Source organism: Haemaphysalis longicornis, unplaced genomic scaffold (assembly GCF_048455015.1).
Source record: "Haemaphysalis longicornis isolate Haplotype H1 unplaced genomic scaffold, Haemaphysalis longicornis Haplotype H1 scaffold_10, whole genome shotgun sequence".
Classification (NCBI taxonomy): domain Eukaryota; kingdom Metazoa; phylum Arthropoda; class Arachnida; order Ixodida; family Ixodidae; genus Haemaphysalis; species Haemaphysalis longicornis.
In genome coordinates, this window is record NW_027526204.1 from 56,682,306 (window position 1) to 56,699,927 (window position 17,622).

Sequence of the window (17,622 nt, forward strand, 5' to 3'; positions counted from 1 at the left end):
CCCGCAACAAGTGCGAGGGAGGGGCGTCGAACTGTTCTCTAAAAAATTGTTTATGTTGACACAGGCAGCGTCCTTTGGTGAATTTCCAGTTCTCGCAGTCGTGTTTCGTGGTTGTCCTGTGCATCGCGTTGTTTCGTGCGGTATTTAAATGCTGACGATCACGCGTGTGTAAGAGTGGTTGCGTGGGGAAGTGCAGTTCAGGAAAGTGCTTGCGCCAGTGGCCAACAGCCTCGCGCGAACAAATCCGTGCGTGTGTACCTGCCTGCCAAGACGCCCAGGGATCTCCCGATGCTGCCGCTGAAACCGGAACACCTCCGTAGGACTCTCAGCTTCTGAAAAGGTGTCCGCCTTCGCTCGTCGGGCTTGCTGTGTCTTCTGCCTTGAGGTATGTGTCCTCAACCCCGCGGAGGCCACCCTCCGTCCACAGTGCTTCACATAAGAGCTGTACTATTACGAGCAATATGAAAGGGAACACAGGAACGCGCAGAAAATACCCTCAGACCCAGCTGGGAGTGATACGCCGCGGCCACAGTCGGAAACAAAGGGGAAAGGTGGGCGCTGTTCTAATAACTGTTCCCATTCCCGCCGTGCGTCTTATCGGCTGTCGTACGATACCATGTTATCGGCGAAATGACGTAGGCTGCTGCTTTGTAGCAGCGGGGTGGGAGTACCAGCAGTTACTGGAAGAGCGCCCTCCTTTCCCCCTTTGTTTTTCACAGCGCCATACGGGTATCGCACCGAGTCGGTTTCGAGGCTGTTTGCCACGCGTTCCTGTGTTCCCTTTCATATTGCTCGTAATAGTACATGCCTCAGTTTCCGCACATGCGCTCCCTGCACCGGACAGACGCTGCTGTGAGCGCAGCTCTTCTTCTGAAAAGCTGCCTGTCGCGCAGGCTGGGGCGTCAATAAAGGAGTGGATTGGATTGGAAAAACTTCTTTGGGGCCTGCGAATGAAGTCCTATTGCTAGGTCTTCATGACTTCGCCAGAGTCGTCACCGCAGATGTAGCCAACCCGGCTAGGGGTCCTCCGCTCCCCGTCACCGGGTCGCCGGGGTCCTCCTGCCTGGCCACCGCCACGATGACTCGCTGGACAGCCTGGAGTTGAAGATTTTGGTCATCAGTCCGCACCGCCTCCTCGAAGGCAGGTGGCATTGTTCTTGTGTTTGATTCGTCCACGTATGCGAGGCAATCCCACACGACGTGTTCGAGTCTTGCTGGAGCTTTGCAACACACCCGACAGGTGACATCAGGGTATGTCTCCGGGTACATCTTGTGTTTTAGGTAGGGGCTCCGAACCGTCTTCGTTTGGAGTTGCCTCTTTGTAGGTAGTCATTCGGTCTCGTGTGCTCTGCCACAAATGCCCTCCGCCACTTTGCTCGGCGCGGTTAGTAAGTTCACGCGCACAAGTGTGTGCGGTTTCATTGTGGTTCTCAGCACGTGCCGACACCGTCCCTGCGTGTGCCGGAAACCACTTGATTCTCGTCTTCCCCATGAGGCTTGGTTGTCTTCGGAGTAGTTTCTCCGTTACGGGGGAAACCCTGCCTTTGGAGAAGTTTTTGACAGCTTGCCTGGAATCACTTAGGACCGTTGTGCAGCCTGGATCTTTGAGGGCCAGTGCGATCGCCACCTCCTCTGCTTCCTCGGGTCTCCCGCTTGCAATGCTGGCCGCCGCTCGGAGGTTGCCCTCGGCATCGACCACCGTCACCACGAAGCCACGTTCGTTGCAGTATTCTGCTGCATCGACGTAGCGGGCTCCAGCGTCCCCGGCGTGGAGCTCCGCCAGCGCCTTGGCCCGTGCTCGCCGCCTGCCCTCGTTGTACTCCGGGACTGCATCCGGGACGCGGCACTGCATCCACCTGGATTTTGTCCCTGGTGTCGCCATGTGGCTGCGTCTTGGTTCCCTGCTGTTCATGGTAGTTGAATCCCAGCTTGTCCAGGGTTCTTCTGCCTGCTTTGGTTATGGTTAGCCTCTCTAGCTGCGCCACCCGTTGGGCCTCGATGACTTCGTCCAAGGTGTTGTGTACGCCCAGGATTAACAGTCGCTCGGTACTTGTAGACTCGGGTAGTCCGATGGCCGTCTTATACGCCCTTCGGATGAGCGATTCTAGCTTTTTCTTCTCGTTGGTTTTCCACTTGTGAAATGCCGCCACGTATGTTATGTGGCTCATGACGAATGACTGCACTAGTCATATGAGGTTCTCCTCTCGCAGCCCTCTCTTCCTGTTGGAAACTCGTTTCATGAGCTGAATGGCGCTGGCCGCCTTGCCGGCGATCTTCGCCATTGTGCCCCCATTGTTGCCCTTCTCGTTGAGAAGCATACCCAGTACTCTGATGTCGGATGGCGATTTGTGGACCAGCTATCAGCCACTTCCTCTACGGTCCTGTAGTACCAACGTTCTGCGTTGCTGAATCCGAGGGAGAGCGCAAAGTACGGGAGCCTTGATGAAGCATGTGTCCTGAGAAATTTTTTACCCATTCCGCCCCCAAGTGCAATGTATTTTCATCTTTGAGTGCAACTGTTCATTGAAAGGGTGAAGAAAAGTTGATAGAACGGCTGGGAAACAGCCCCGCTACGGAAACTGGCACCAGCGCTGGTTGCTAGAGATGCGTTGCTCAGGAGCGAGCCGGATCTTTTGAGCCGCTCTTTTTGCAGAGCGGGTGAGCTGTGGCTCAGTAAAAGTGAATGACGGTTCTTTTGGAGAGAGCGAGCCTGCTCAGTGATCCGTGTCGAACGGGGTGAGCCACAGCACAGCAAACCATGGAGGAAGAGCCAATGGAGCCGAAGAGCCGGGTCAAATGAGCGCCATCTGCGCCATCTATTATCGGCGCGAGAAAGCAACTGCACTGCCGGGCCAGCCGGGGCTAATTTTCCAAATTCCTTCAGCGCCCCCTCTCGTGGGAGCAGACAATTTGAGTCAGGAGAACCGCATGTATTTTTGAGCCGCTCTTCATGCTCTTCCGCTCAGTTACTGAGCCGAAGAACGGCTCAAAAGATCCGGCTCTTCGGGGCGAGTTTCACGCCATCTATTATCGGCGCAAGAAAGCAACTGCCCTGCCTGGTCAGGTGTGGCTAATTTTCCAAATTCCTCCAGCGCCTCCTGTCGTGTCAGCAGACAGTCCGAGTCACGAGAGCCTGTTCTTTTGAGCCGTTCTTCGGATCTTCTGACCCGCTCTTTTCGAGAGCCGCTCTTCATGAAGCGGATCTCCTGAGGCGCCATTTGTAAACAGCGGTTGAGAGACCGCGGCGGCAGTGAATGACAGATCAGGAGGCCGCAATGGCAGCAGTGAACGCACTGCGTCTGTATTTTCAAAGTAATAGGAAAATAAACTCCTGTGACCTTGTGATTCACCAAAGTTACATTTGTGTGTTCAGCTGTTATCCGAGTCAGGAACGAGCCGGGTCTTTTGAGCCGCTCAGTTCGGCGGCGATTCTCAGCTCCCGGCAGTTCTTTTGCAGAGCGGCTCTCTTAAAGGACCACTGACACGAAAATTTTATGTTACACTTTCATTGCTTTTATCGATGCTTAAGGCCTGGCGAACCTCAAACAGCACTTCAAATACTTCAGTGCGTAATAGTTAATTACATTGAACGGCCTGAAAATAGTTTGTTTCAAATTCCCGCACTTTCATCCCGAACGGTGCATATGACAGACTCCCTGCCTGACCTCACCGCTTTGTGTGGATGTCAGCGGCGCCCGCTTGTGAGGGTGTTGCACCCGCTCCCCGCTCGTGGGGTTGCGCGCATGAAGTGACGTCACGAGTTTTTGACGAGCGCTGCTGCGTCACTTCTTTTGGCTCTCACTGGATGATGTCACGCTGATGTCCATTTGCTGAGTGCCATTCCGCACGCTGCTTCGTCGGCGCGAAAATAGAGATCCAGTTAAACTATGTTCTTCGCATCGCAGGCCGCTCATATTTCACCCAGGGTATTCTGTTGAGTGAAGGAAGCGAACTGTGCACGAATTTTAACGCCGAAAATTGGTGTCAGTGCTCCTTTAAGAACCACCGCTCAGCGGCTGCTTGCTCGATCAAAGAATCATGCTGAGCATGGCTCCGGACGAGTCATGTCGGCACGTTCCTGTAGAGTTAGAGGCGTATCGGCTGACCAAGCTTGGTCGTGTGTGCAACTTTCGCATCATCTATTATCGCTGCCAAAAAGCGGACCGGTCTCACTTCGAATAAACTGAACATAGTGTTGTTCACAAACCACAATATTAAAATTAGTTTTTTGTATCGTGTTTTCCAGAATAATTTTTTCTGGCGTCACAGCTCACTAGTAGAGATCATCAAAAACATTTGTAATGATGGTGAGGCCAGTTCTTTTCGGTACAAATACACCGGATGTTGTTACAAAATAAATGTCTCAATAACAATAAGTATTAATTTAGAATATGCATGCTTAACACAGGTTACAGACCAAAATGAACCGCTGAACCGTTCAAGTGAACCGGTTCACTTCAGTGAACTGAGCTGTTCTGAGCCGCTCACTGAAGTGAGGCGTTTTGCCCATCTCTACTGGTCGCAAGTGTGAACAGCTAGCGCCTCATCCTGCCTGACGTACCAGCCTACCGTAGCGCGGCGTGCACAGGGAGCGGCAGCCGGCAGCAAACACCGTTTGTAAATTCCCTTTCTTGGTCACATCTGATGTGCCAAGGCTGCGTTGCTGAGATGAATACGAAGCAGGATGTGTGGCAAAACTTCCCCTTCATCTCTAGTCTGTAATTTCCCCTGAAAGTGTTTTTTTTTTTTTTTAACTCTGCGAATTCCCCGAAACTCGCGCGCACAATTTTTTTTTTGCACGAGTTGTCGCAGGGAGGGAAAACCCAACACGGGAGTTGCAAGGGTTGTGCCTTTGTAGTCTCCATATTACCTCAGGATTGGTAGTGAAAGGGTAAAGCAAAAGGCAAGCACAAACGAAGAATTACAGACAGGCCTCGTAAACCTGTGAAACATTTAAATACGTGAAACACATTTTAATTAGCAACCTTCAAGGTAGCAACTTCTCCACCACAACATGGTTTCATAAAGGGATTCTCTGCTGCTAGAATTCCATCATGACTTAGCTGCCTCCACTGACCATGAATACAAGGTGGATTGTGTATCTTTAGTTTCTCAGAAAGCTTTTCAGGCTGCATCACATAATTTGTTATTACTTATACCTCTGCTACACGAGTGTTTGAAAGGACATTTAGGTCGAATAGCCTTCAAAATTTCAAATGCCATTCGAACTGGAGGGAGTTCCACCGATATACACGACAATTCTCAAATGCAGTTCAAAGTTTCAGCGTTCGCCCACCATGCTTTGGTGTCGCCACTGCAGCCCTGTTTTTTTCTTGACAAAAATTTAATTTGAGAGTTAAAATGGGCAAAAAACAGTTCTTAGTGATCAATTATGATAACAATCTACAAGCACAAACAAAACTTGCACTAACAGCCACTTTTTTTTCTTTTTCCGCACCGCCGGTGTTTACAGTACCAAGTTAGCTTGTAATCATAGAGCGAGTGATAGAGAACAAAATTATATTTAGAAATATGATGACCGGGTACTTTTAACACCACATTTTGCTCGTAAATAATTGTATTGTAATTGTATTGTAATAATTGTATTGTAACTGCACCAGAAATTACGACCGTTCTCATTTCAAAGGCCTTTGAAAACCTCAAAGCTCGTTGTGGTGCTCTTTTGACTCAAATGGCATTTAAACCAAATGCCTTTGAAAAGTGTCGTGTAGCGGCTCAAAGGTGTCATTTGACCAAAGCTGACATTCGACTCAAAGGCCTGAGAAACGTGCATGTAGCACGGGTATTAAACTGTCTGCTTTAAACATTTCTTCCCCTTGGCTGAAGTCGCTCAAAGTGCATCTTGTGCTCGAAGGCGTGAGTTCATTAAGAGTCTGTGTTCTTAGGAGTCCTACTAAAATCTCTAATGGGGCCCCCTGTTTTGTTGTATTTATAAATGACACCAGGCGGCAAGTATAGTCGTATGAGATTGTATGCAGATGACTGCTGCATATATTGCGACGTCGTTCAGCTCATCTTGAAAGTGTCTTGAATGGTGTTTCAAAGATGATGAAACATTTGGAACATCATATGCAACTTTTCAAAACGGAACAGCCTACACCTCACAAGCAAATGAAAATTGTAGATACGAATCACTTCCTGTGGTTCAGAAGCTTAAAGTTGTGACGAAGTACCTCGGCGTTTTTTTAAGCAACCTTTCATAGAATGACCACATTGAATACTTTGGTGACACTGAGGTGTGTATTTAACTCCTTATAGAGTAACTAACGGGCCCCACACAACCAAAAAAAAATACTTTACTCCAAAGTGTGTTTTTTGGAACGCTGTTGGGAGGCTTTAGATCCCAAAAATAATGCCCCTGTCACAGTGCCTGTTTAAAATGCACTTCCACAGAGTGTACTCGGCTAAGATGTCATTCGGGAGCAGCTAACCAGCAATCGACAATTACACTTCCCATGGAACACAAGGTGATTTTGCGATCGAAATGCACTTTACCTGGCCTGGCTCGCCGAGTGATTTTTCTCGTCAGAAAGGATCTGAAAATCGGGAAAAGTAACGTACAACAGCAAGCGGTTAGATGACGATAAATTGTGTGAATGTAAGTATAGCTATGTTGTTGATTCATTGTAACAACGAGAAGCAGCAACGAGGAACAATAAAATAATGTCTTGCTCAACGGCCGCCGCCTCGTGGAGAGGGGTTCTATGGCAGCCGTTCTTTACGGCATTCGCAGAGGTTGTTTATTGTGGCTCTATGGTTGTGTCCTTGTTAAAGCCTTCTTTGTTATAATCTATGTGCTCTGATAAATTTCCCTTGATAGTAATGCTGCAGCGATTTGCTGCGCTGTGAATAACAGTGAGGATATTACCGCCAGCATTCACTTGTCCCGTTTCTGCCGGTTGCTGTGTTGAAAAATGTAAACACAACTAAGTGTTTACATTGTGTTTTACGTGAGCAAGCGTGGGAATTCCCAGTAATTTTATGTAATATCTACACCGGCTTTCGTCACTGACATGGCCAAGGGCACTTTATTTCAGTGTTTAGCAGCACAGAGCCAAAGTGTCATTAGGGGAGCGCGAGTGCAGTTGCCGTAAGTGCACTTAAATACTAGGCACATTTTAGGGTGTTCCTAGCGTGATGCAGGATTAGCATCTGAAAGCTACGATTTTACTAAACTCTCCTCGGTTGTTTACAAACACTTTGGCTGGCCTTTAATGTGGGACAGGCACTAATTATTAAGATTTAAACGATTTCATATTTTTTTGGTGCCACCGGCTTAAATAAAGACATACTTCGGAGATTGTAACTATGTGTCCTGCCACATAGAGCACTCCCTTAATGTTTGCTAATAGTGATGCGAGGTAGACCGGTTTTTATAGAAGTGTTTTTACAGTACCAAGTTGGCGGTTACAGAAGGCACGGTAGAAGGGAGCACTGTGCAAGCGAGGAACCAAACGCGTGCACGTCCCTGTTAGTGTCTTCATCTTCCCACCTTGATTGTGATCCCACTCACAGTGTATGTAGCGTACTTTTTACAGTGAGTGTATGAAATGTCTCATAACAATGCCAATGTTAAATAAATACCAATTTAAACTTTTCCTTTCCAAAGACCACACATAAATCAAACAACCCATCTGATGATGCTGAATATAAATGTGAAAATGTTTATCACGATTTTTGTTCATCGGGGTAATGTCAATTTCTTTGTGTCCTTCCTTTTCGTTTTTTTCTTGCAAATGAGAGCAAACTTCGTTTGCTCTCGTTTGCAGGAATCGGTAAAAACAAAATGGATTCAGTGTTTTACTTGTTTGTTTTTTCTTTAAGGTTTTCATCCTCTGTACCATTTTTTAACCCCCTTCAGCCTTCGAAATTGGGTTTCGTAGGTATTTGAAAACATAAAATAACAGATATATTTTGCATAGTGGAAAAGCTATTCTGCTGAGCCTTTTATCTCGTTGCTTAAGGCATGCCTCGTGGGCTGAGTTGTATGCAAGCCATTTTTTTGTAAGGTAAAATTCTTAATTGACTCATTGCTGCTCCCTTTAGTGTATACTGTGAATTTACTGTTGGTTCTGCTTTTTTTTTCAGGAGATACTGCAGCACTCACGTCAAGCATGGCACATGCAACATCATCAATGTCTGGTGGTTACATGATGACAATACGTACATATGCAGCCCACAACCGGAGTGTATCCTGCAGAAGCCAAAAAACACAGGCAGCCATTACCACCAATGCCATAGGTACTCTTCTTTCTACTGGTACTCTCTAATTGTTACTGGGTGTGACTTTTCTTTTCAGGTACACAGTGCGGTCTTATGTTGTTCAAGAGCGCAAGCTCTCAAACGGCAGCGGAATTTCCAGGTTAGAGTTTGGTGTTTTCTTGCATCTAAAAATTCAGTATAGAGCCCACTCACCCAAAATGTGTTGTTTGTCACGTGCACAGAGAATAATTTTTTTAACAATTTTGTTTTCCTTTGCACAAAGTGTTATTCGGAAGGTATGGGATTCTTTCATGTGGGATTCTGAAGGAACACTGGAGGGAGTTGTAGACAGTGCCTAAATACCTTACTAGACGAAAGTAGAAAATGGATAGGCCCTGTTATAAGGTGTTCTGCTATATTGAGCGCATTTTTTATGGGTAAAGTCAGTCATGCACTCCTTGTAAAATGACTGGTACACTTTTAGAAAATGTAAGGAAAACAAATTGTGCGACGACAGTTGCCGAAGTTAATCTAGATAATATTAAATTAAAATCAAACCAAGGTTTTGCGTTAAATAGAAAGCATAGGTTCAAGAAACACTTTTGGGACGAGTGAACTGAAACTGTTAAAGACGAGCCAACATTTTCGATTACTTTTTCTGTCTTGAGTAGTGCCGTCACTGGTGACGATATACTTGTGAAAGATCGAAGGAAGCTTTTTCTACAAGTAACAACAATATGCTCAACAAGTAAAGCAACAATATGCTCAGTTTGTGTGCCAGCAATGCCGTATTTTTACATGTTCACCTTGGCACTCATTGTAAAGAGATGCGCAGTAGCTTCATGTATGCGGCATTTGGGTGGCATTAATTTGTGCCACATTGGTTCACCAGTCTGGAGCTTCAGGAGTGCAACACTCTGTGGTGGTGGTGGTGGTGGTTCAGTTACCTGATGGAATTTTTTTTCGTTTTTTATATTTAGTTCCGACATGCATATTGCATTGCCTCTTCGCATTTTTTCTTGCTAATTCGTACAAAAACATTCACTGGAATGAAACGCTTTGATGTAAGTATTGCTCAGCTAGTGAATTCAATAGGGCAATCAATTTCACTGCCGTTTAACACAAATTGTACACCGATTTTCTAGCATCTGGTTACTTGGAATAAAAATTGTGAAGCCCCAAGTTGAATGGCACCGCTGGTTTTTTTACAATTCAGCACCAGAGAGTGACAGAAAAGGATCCCAGGTGATGGAGGTGGCAGCTATCAGCCGCCTCCGTCCAGGCAGCTGCTGGTAGCACTCCAAATGAAAACCTTCACTTCTCGTTGATCTTGGTGATTGCAGGGTAGCCAGTTACTCGTTAAAGTGATGTGTTCTCAGTGCTAATGTGTGTGTGCATTTCCACAGGATATGTTCTTGGTTAAGTATGGTGTTGCAGTGGCAGTGCCGGGAGGATGGGCTGGTGGTGCCGTGTAGTAGGCAGTGTAACCACACTGATGTTTGTGCTGTGTTTGTTTGGGCTTGTCTGGGCAGCATTTGTACTTCTCTGTCAAACAATGGGGGTCGGTACTCCAGCTTGCCATGAAGGAACTGTAAGTTTGATAATATGGGGAGTCAGGTTTCAGGGTACGGACGTGCTCCGCCAGACCCTTGGATTCCATGTAGACAGCTGTAAACATGGTGGGGTATAGCTATGGCTAGCATTTTAGCTTTTTGCGGAATTAAGTATTAATCATTGGTCCTATTTGACGTTTGTATACACTATTGTACACATCTGCTCTTTGTTGCCTGCATCAGGTAATGTATCCTTTTGGTGGGGCTCTTACAACTTTCTTTGAATAAAATGCCGCTCTAATCACTCGTCAAGATGAACTCTTTTTTTTTTGTCCATGTGCCGTGGGATGGGGGCCATCTCTATATATTTGAGGGATGTCTTAGTTGAAGTGGGCTGCATTGTCCTTGGTGGTACTTGCTGGTATCTAAGTTCTGTGAGTGTGGCTCATCGCGAGTGAGTGCTGTTTTTTATTTATTTATTTATTCATGGTACCCCTAAAAGCCCTCTAGGCGAGGGTATTACATAGGGGAGGGGGGCAAGACAACAATATACAGAAATACTGAAAAAAATACATGACAAACTATAACCAGTAGTTAGCTGCAACGAAGGGAAGAAACAATAAACACAACCTACAGCCATACCGCGTTGTACAATCGTTAAACAATCAGATAAATTAGGAACATAGCTCATAAGACCTCTAAAATTTGCTTGACACTTTTTCGCCCATAATATTGGCTGAAAAAGAAAACAATATAACGTAAAAACAAAGAACAGAGAGCATAACAAGTGGCAGCATATGCAGAAATTGCCTGCAGCAAGAGCAAGAACAACGTATGCAGGCTACTACTACAATTTATGCAATAGGTAAAAACTACAGAAAAAAATTCTAGTTAGTGACCGTAGTGTGCAAGAGCTGCAAGAATTTATTGGAATCTTTTTCGGTGGCAGCATAGGCTGGCAATTCATGCCAATAAATGATTGTGTGAAACGAAGTGAATGACATTGTGGGCGTTTAACTTTATTGAGGTTATCGCTTCGGGGAAAGAGAGCTGAGGGGCTTTCAAAAAAACTTTCACGCAGTGATGGGTGGTTATAAAGCTTGTGAAAAAGCGATAATGACGCGTGTTTGCGGCGAAGGGCCAAATCAACTAGTTCAGCATGGTTTTTCAAGTTAGTGACGGTGGAAAAGGAAGAATAATCAGAGTAAATAAACCGAGCAGCACGGTTTTGCTCGGATTCCTTATTTGATACGATGTAAGCTTGATGAGGGTCCCAAATGGCACTATCATACTCTAATTTAGGGTGAAAAAAAGTGGTGAAAGCAATCTTTTTTAACTGTGATGGAGCCTGTTTTAGATTACGTTTTAGCAACCCAAGCGAACGGTTAGGGCTTGCAAGAGTAAGTTCGACGTGATGCTCCCATGTTAGATCGTTCTGAAAGTGAAGGCCAGGGTACTTGTAAGAAGATGTCAACTCAAGTGGTGCATTATTCAAGGAGTAATAAGGGGGAATACAGTTAGTAGCGTTAGTAAAGGACATAAACTTAGTTTTACAAATGTTTAGTCACATAAGCCAGGTTGAACACCAGAGATTAATTTTGTCCAGATCAGATTGCAAGCTTGAACGGTCGGAGGGAATGGTACGATATATTACGCAGTCATCTGCAAACAATCTAACTTGAGAAGATACAGAGTTGGGAAGATGATTAACATGGACAAGGAAAAGTAGAAGACCAAGGACGCTTCCCTGGGGGACGCCAGAACTTACCGGAACAGAGGAAGAATTTACATTCAGAGCGAAGGTGAATTGGGACCTGGAGTATAGGAAAGCTTTAATCCATCTAAGAACGTCCGGGTGAAGGTTAAGTTGTGCTAGTTTTAGTAATAATCTGTAGTGAGGAACGCGATCGAAAGCTTTAGTGAAATCCAAAAAAAAACGTGTCGACCTGGTATCCGGCATCCATGGATTTGTGAAGATCGTGAACAAAACCGGCAAGTTGGGTGTCGCAGGAATAACCCTTACGAAAACCGTGTTGACAATTAGAAATGATTCTATGTTTTTCCAAATAGTTTATGACTTGACTGTGTATGAGTTTACATATGGTATTAGCAGGGGTGAGACAGCTGCGCATATTGCGCAGTTTTGATACAAATTTGTTTTCCTGCGCCAGGCTGCTCCAAAAGCTTGAAAATTTGGAAAATTGCGCCAAACTGCTCCAAAACGGTCTGAGAGCCAAGTATTTTAACGCTCCCGTCAGTTTCAGTGGGGGAAAACGCTTACTGGCGGCATACTTTTCCAGCATCTGCAAGGTGATGCTGTTTGTAACGGTTTAATTGATTGATCATCCAATAAAAAAAACGCCGAGATAATTATTTCGGAAGTCCCTTTGAAAACCATTGCAAAGTCTTGTAGAAAAAATACTTATGTGCCCTGAGGCGGCAAACTACTTCTGCAAGGTGTTGAAAAAAAACGGCAATTTTAGGAGCCCCGGATCTCCTGAACGACATTACTGGGCGCCGCCACCTTGTGGTGGTGGGTGGGAAAGATTGGAAAACATGGCCGCTCGCCGAGTGAAGCAGTTGCTTGTGGTTCAGGCAGAGTGCTCTTCGCCGACTTCTTCCGTGGTTTTGGTTATGGGGGTGGCTGGGTTTAGTCGTGATCTATTGCGGGGAGTTGCGCGACTACCGTATAAACCGGATTACAGGTCGACACGGTATATAGGTCGACCCCCTACCTTGAGGTGGGAAAAGTTGACAAAAAAAATAATTCGGCACAGAAGCGCACTCACAATGTCTATATTTATTTTCGACGCCCGTCCGTCACTGCCACTCACTATGCCTGCCGAAGTCACTCGTCCGAGCTCTCAGAGTCGTCCGAGGATGACTGCTTCGCACTGTCATCTTCCAGGCCATCAGGCGCGTTGCTGATGGAGCACTTCCTGAACGCTCGTGTAACCATGTCGTCGGGCAGCGACTGCCCAGAGAAGGACACCCAGCTTGACACGGTCGCAACCGGCCCGTATAGGTCTTTTTGTTGTCGCCGGCTATCCACTCATTGTACAGTTCGCGGAGCCGGTCCGCGCATGGCCTCCGGAGCGATTGTGAGCGAAGTTCCCGGATGAAGTCCGCCACGTTCTCCAACTCGGGGTGCACCGCTTGACGTCCACGGAACGATCGGTTTGGGGGGTTGCATGCGCACAGGTTAGCTTTCTGGCTCCTCCAGTACCGCACACTTTTCTCCGAAACGCCTAACTGGCGTTGTGCCGCCATATCGCCATATTTCCATTCTGCTCGGTGACTCAACCGCTGTCGGCTTAAACGCCGTGGTGAACTGGCGTCGACTGCTGCCACTCATCTCGGAACAGAGACGTACAGAAATGTACGCACGCACGCACAATACACGAGCAAAAGACGAAAAACTGGAGAAAAGCGAAATCAAATAAAGGCTGATAGTGCGAGAGAGTAGTCCGACACGAATGGCGATGGCGACGGACTACGCTTGCACATTGTTGCCAGACAACGATTTACATTCTTCCAATGACCGCTATATAAGACGAGAAGTGACTTTTGTGTGGATTTTTTTGGAAAAAAATTCGACCTATATTCCGGTTTATACGGTAGAAAGACGGGAGTTCATCCGAAACAACGTGCCCGCGAGTTCGCCGTGTTTCGGCCTTGAGTGTGAGGTGCGGTGCCCGCTTGAAGTAAAATTTCGGACTCATTCCGTTGTTTAAAATGCCGAGTTATTGCTACCTTTGACAGCAAGCTTGCGAGCGGCGGGGATGGGACGATCGACACTGCAGAAGTGGCGGCGCAGGCTACATCGCCGCAAAATGTGAAAGCAGTGTCCGGTAGCGGGATGGGCTATTATTGCATGTTAGTAATAATGGTTCATCTATCTGAAGCGAAATGTAATGCCAAAAGGGATGTGGCTAAACATACGAACGTTACTCAAATTACGATCGTAGTAAACATGCACCTTGGGTATTGAAATGGGAGGGCTGGTGGGGTACGACGGCGTCACCTCGTTCTGCGCAACTTTTGCCGTGACGAGTCTACACTTGTGCGTAAAGGCGAGTCTGAGATTACAAAAATAATTTGGGCATTCACATAATAAAAGGGCCTTACGATTCCGTTTTCAATTCGATATTTTCAATGGACCTCCACTCTATTTATGCATAGAGGCTAAGATTTAAAAGTGGGTTGTAAAAAGGTAGTGAAGTTCGTACATTGTGATAATCTGGTAGAAAAAACTTTATTGAAAGGCTGTTTCAGTGTTAGGTACGTTCAAAATCGATTAAAAAGTGCACTCCCCCCCCCGAGTTGCCAAAAAATTGATTTTTTAAGCTCCTAAGGGCACATAATAAATGTCGTTCTTCTGCTCCAAATCAAGGTTCTTCTGCTCGAAAACCAAGATTTCGATGCTCCAAAAACTGCTCCCAAATCTGATTCAGCTGTCTCACCCCTGTATTAGGGAAATGGGCGTGTAATTCAGCGGGGAAGAGCGGTCACCAAATTTGAAAAAAGGCACAACCTTAGCTGTTAGCCAGTCTTGAGGTATAGTTCCGGTAGACAACGATTGTGAAAACAGAGCACTTAAGAAGGGTCTGATGCTCAATGATATGGCTGTAAGGATTTTATTATAAAGCCAATATTGTCGGCTGTTCAGTTTCTGCAGAAGGCACAAAATACCAGCTTCACTGATAGTAATCTTTGGCATTGTAGCGTATGAACTATTTAAAATGGGAGCGGATGAAACATCCTCTCTTGTAAAAACACTTGAAGAAGCCTGACTTAGCAGCTCTGCGCATTCAGAATCAGAGACTGAAACGCCGTTGTTACCGTTTAAGATAATGTCTGGATTACTTTTAGGGTTTACAACGCGCCAGAACCTGCGGGGGTGTTTTGCCGTAGTAGTTGGTTCTGATTGTGTACACATGATGCACACTTGAGTGCATCATGTATGCATCTCCAGGAACTCTGTCGGATGTCACTTTCAATCACCCACTAAACAGCTATCGGGCATCGTTTGTACGTGTGTTTTCAGGACTGCCAATCATGACGACGCTCCACCACCCAGAAATATGGTCCTAAAGTGGCTGTCTACACCATAGTGTGTGATAGACTTACTTGGAGTAATCGTGTTTTGCAAACTGTAAAGTTTGTGCTCGAGTATTGTGCTACGTCCCAGTATAATGCTCACCGTTCAAAGTTGTGGCATGGAAAGGTGCGGCGTATACAAGCAGCTCATGCCAGTGCCTCGTGTGGACTAACATTGAGTGTAGCGGTGATGATGGCTGGACCATTTCGTGTGTTACTGTGAAAACATCTCGGTTGGCGTCGCGGCAGCGTTCCAAAATGTCTGTCTGCATTCGATCAATGTATTTGTCGTTTCTCCTGCCTTACGGTCTGTCCCGGACCTTTGATCACATATCGCATGACTTATATGCAGCATTCATACGAGTCTGACCGGCTCTATTACCTGGAAGAATATGTGTTCCTTCATGACAGGCATACACTTTTCCGTCGTGTTTTTGTGGTAGAGGGAAGGGCAAGGGTGAGACAGATGCGCATGTTGCACAGTTTTGATACATGTGGTTTTCCTGCACCAGGCTGCTCCAAAAGCTTGAAAATTGCAAAAATTGCACTGAACTGCTCCAAAACAGTCTGAGAGCCAAGGATGTTAATGCTCCCGTCAGTTTCTGTGTGGCAAAATGCTTACTGAGGGCGTAATTTTCCACCACCTCCAAGGTTCTGCTGTTTGTGCAGGTTTATTTTATTGATCATTTAATAAAAAAAACTGCATTAAGTTGTCCCCGAGATAGATTTTTTAAGTCACAATGTCGGGTTGTGCATGTTATATTCCGTGAGGTTTTAAAGTTTTCCCATCAGAAACCATTGAAAATTCCTGTAGCCAAATACCTATGTGTACTGCGGCACAAATTTACTTCTGCAAGTTGATGAAAAAACAGCAATTTTCGGAGCACCATATCTCCAGAACGACAATACTGGGTGCCGCCATCTTGGTGTGGTGAAGATTGGAAAACATCGCCTTTGGGAGAAGTAGTTGCTCATGGTTCAGGCAGAGTGCTCTTCTCTCATTTCTACCATGTTTTTGGTTAGGGGTTGGCTGGGTTTACATTTAGCCGTTCGATCTGTTGCGGGAAGTTGCGCAGCTCGAAAGACGGGAGTTCATCAAAACCAATGCGGTGCCCGCGAGTTCACCGTGTTTGAGCCTTGAGCATGAGGCACGGTGCGTCCTGAAGTCAGATTTCGGACTCATTGCAGTATTATAAAACGCTGAGTTATTGCTGCCTTTGACAGCGAGCTCGTGAGCGGCGGCAATGGGATGATCAACACTGCAGAAGTGGCGGCGCAGGCTACATCGCTGCAAAATGTCCAAGCAGTGTCCGATATCAGGATTGGCTATTATTGCACGCTAGTAATAGTGGTTCATCTATCTGAAGTGAAATTTAATGCCAAAAGGGATGGGCCTAAATATATCAACATTACTCAAATTACTCCTTGGGGATTCTTTGAGGATTGAAATGGGAGGGCTGGTGTGATGCGATGACTGTCACCATGCTTTGCGCTACTTTTGCCGTTGCTCTACACTTGTGCATAAAGCCGAGTCTGGGATTACAAAATAATTTTGGCATTCACATGACAATAAAAATGACTTACGATTGCTTAGTTTTTCACTTCGATATTTTCAACGGTCGTAAACGCTATCTATGCATAGAGCCTAAGAATTTAAAAATGATCTGTAAAAAGGTAGTGCAGTTTGTACGCTGTGATACTGTGGCAGAAAAAACTTTATTGATAAGTTGTTTCAGTGTTATGTTCAAAACCGATTAAAAAGGGCACTGTTCCCCCCCCCCCCCAGTTGCCAAAAATAATATTTTTTAACCCTTTGAGGGTCACGGCCGTACATGTACGGCATCGGCAAACACTTTCAAAATTGTCAATGACATACATGTATGGCATAGCTTGTATCTTTAAAAAGCGCTCCTTTTTCGCCAACGTCTCATGCTTGGCATGTGCTGCCACACTTCGGAAATACGTCACATTTTTTTCTTGCGCTGATGGCTCTTTTTATTTTTTTATGATTTACATCGGCGCGCCGGCTACCGCTTGCACATCTGCTAACAAGGGGGTGCCCTGGGTATCGCCCACCGGGTACCCGGGCACCTCTCACTTCTTGCGCCTGCCACAGACCAAGGTTGCCTGCAAAACTGATGTGGCTCTTTTCTCTTTTTTTTGTATTTTATGAGCAGTGCGCAGTCTATCGCTCTCGCATCTGGCCGCGCGTGTCGGCGGGCGCGCAGGGGCTGGTTTCGGTATCGTCCTTAGGGCGCTTCCCGCTTTTTGACCCCCAAAACTGATGTCTATCTGATTTTGATTCACTCAAAAGGTGCCGGCTTGTTACTCTCTCGTTTTTATTTAGAATTTTTCTTGTGTAACGCCATAATAAACCACATGTATGTAACAACACAAATCATTTTTTTGTCACTTTACGGTTACCCGAAAGAATTTTTGATTATTTTTTCTCGGTATAGATTCGTTGTTAGAATTTAAATCCGCAATAAAAAAATCAATCCTTGGGGGGATGCATTGGGTTAAAAAAATCGACCCTCAAAGGGTTAAGCTTTTAAGGTGACATATAAAATGTTGTTCTTCTGCTTTAAATCAATGTTCTGCTCTAAAATTGAGATTTTGCTGCCCGAAAAACTGCTCCCAAATCTGATTCAGCTGTCTCACCTCAGGAAGTGGCATATATAAGCAGCGTCCGGTAGGGTTTCGTCGCGAGCACGGCTGTGGAGCGACGGTGCATGTTTCATAAGAA

The 17,622-nt window shown here is 45.9% G+C and overlaps 2 protein-coding genes across 9 annotated transcripts in view; one reads left to right on the forward strand and one right to left on the reverse strand.

Annotated features, from left to right (window-relative positions):
* The window catches only part of LOC144158574 (histone-lysine N-methyltransferase SUV39H2-like), a 60,338-nt gene extending 59,955 nt beyond the window's left edge, over positions 1-383 (reverse strand). Inside the window, exon 1 of the mRNA XM_077689539.1 lies at positions 259-383. The gene's annotated coding sequence lies outside the window, so the exon portion shown is untranslated. The remainder of the gene's footprint in view (positions 1-258) is intronic.
* Positions 1-17,622, forward strand: part of LOC144158576 (uncharacterized) — a 58,690-nt gene that overhangs the window by 974 nt on the left and 40,094 nt on the right. For 5 of the 8 annotated variants that reach the window (XM_077689548.1, XM_077689555.1, XM_077689554.1 and 2 more), the window contains exons 2-3: positions 8,110-8,262; positions 8,321-8,383. In XM_077689548.1, coding sequence (XP_077545674.1) covers positions 8,110-8,262; positions 8,321-8,383 — 216 coding nt within the window. Of the gene's footprint in view, positions 1-245; positions 386-8,109; positions 8,263-8,320; positions 8,384-17,622 lie in introns of those variants that run through there. The other 3 variants (XM_077689549.1, XM_077689551.1, XM_077689550.1) reach the window with 2 other exon arrangements.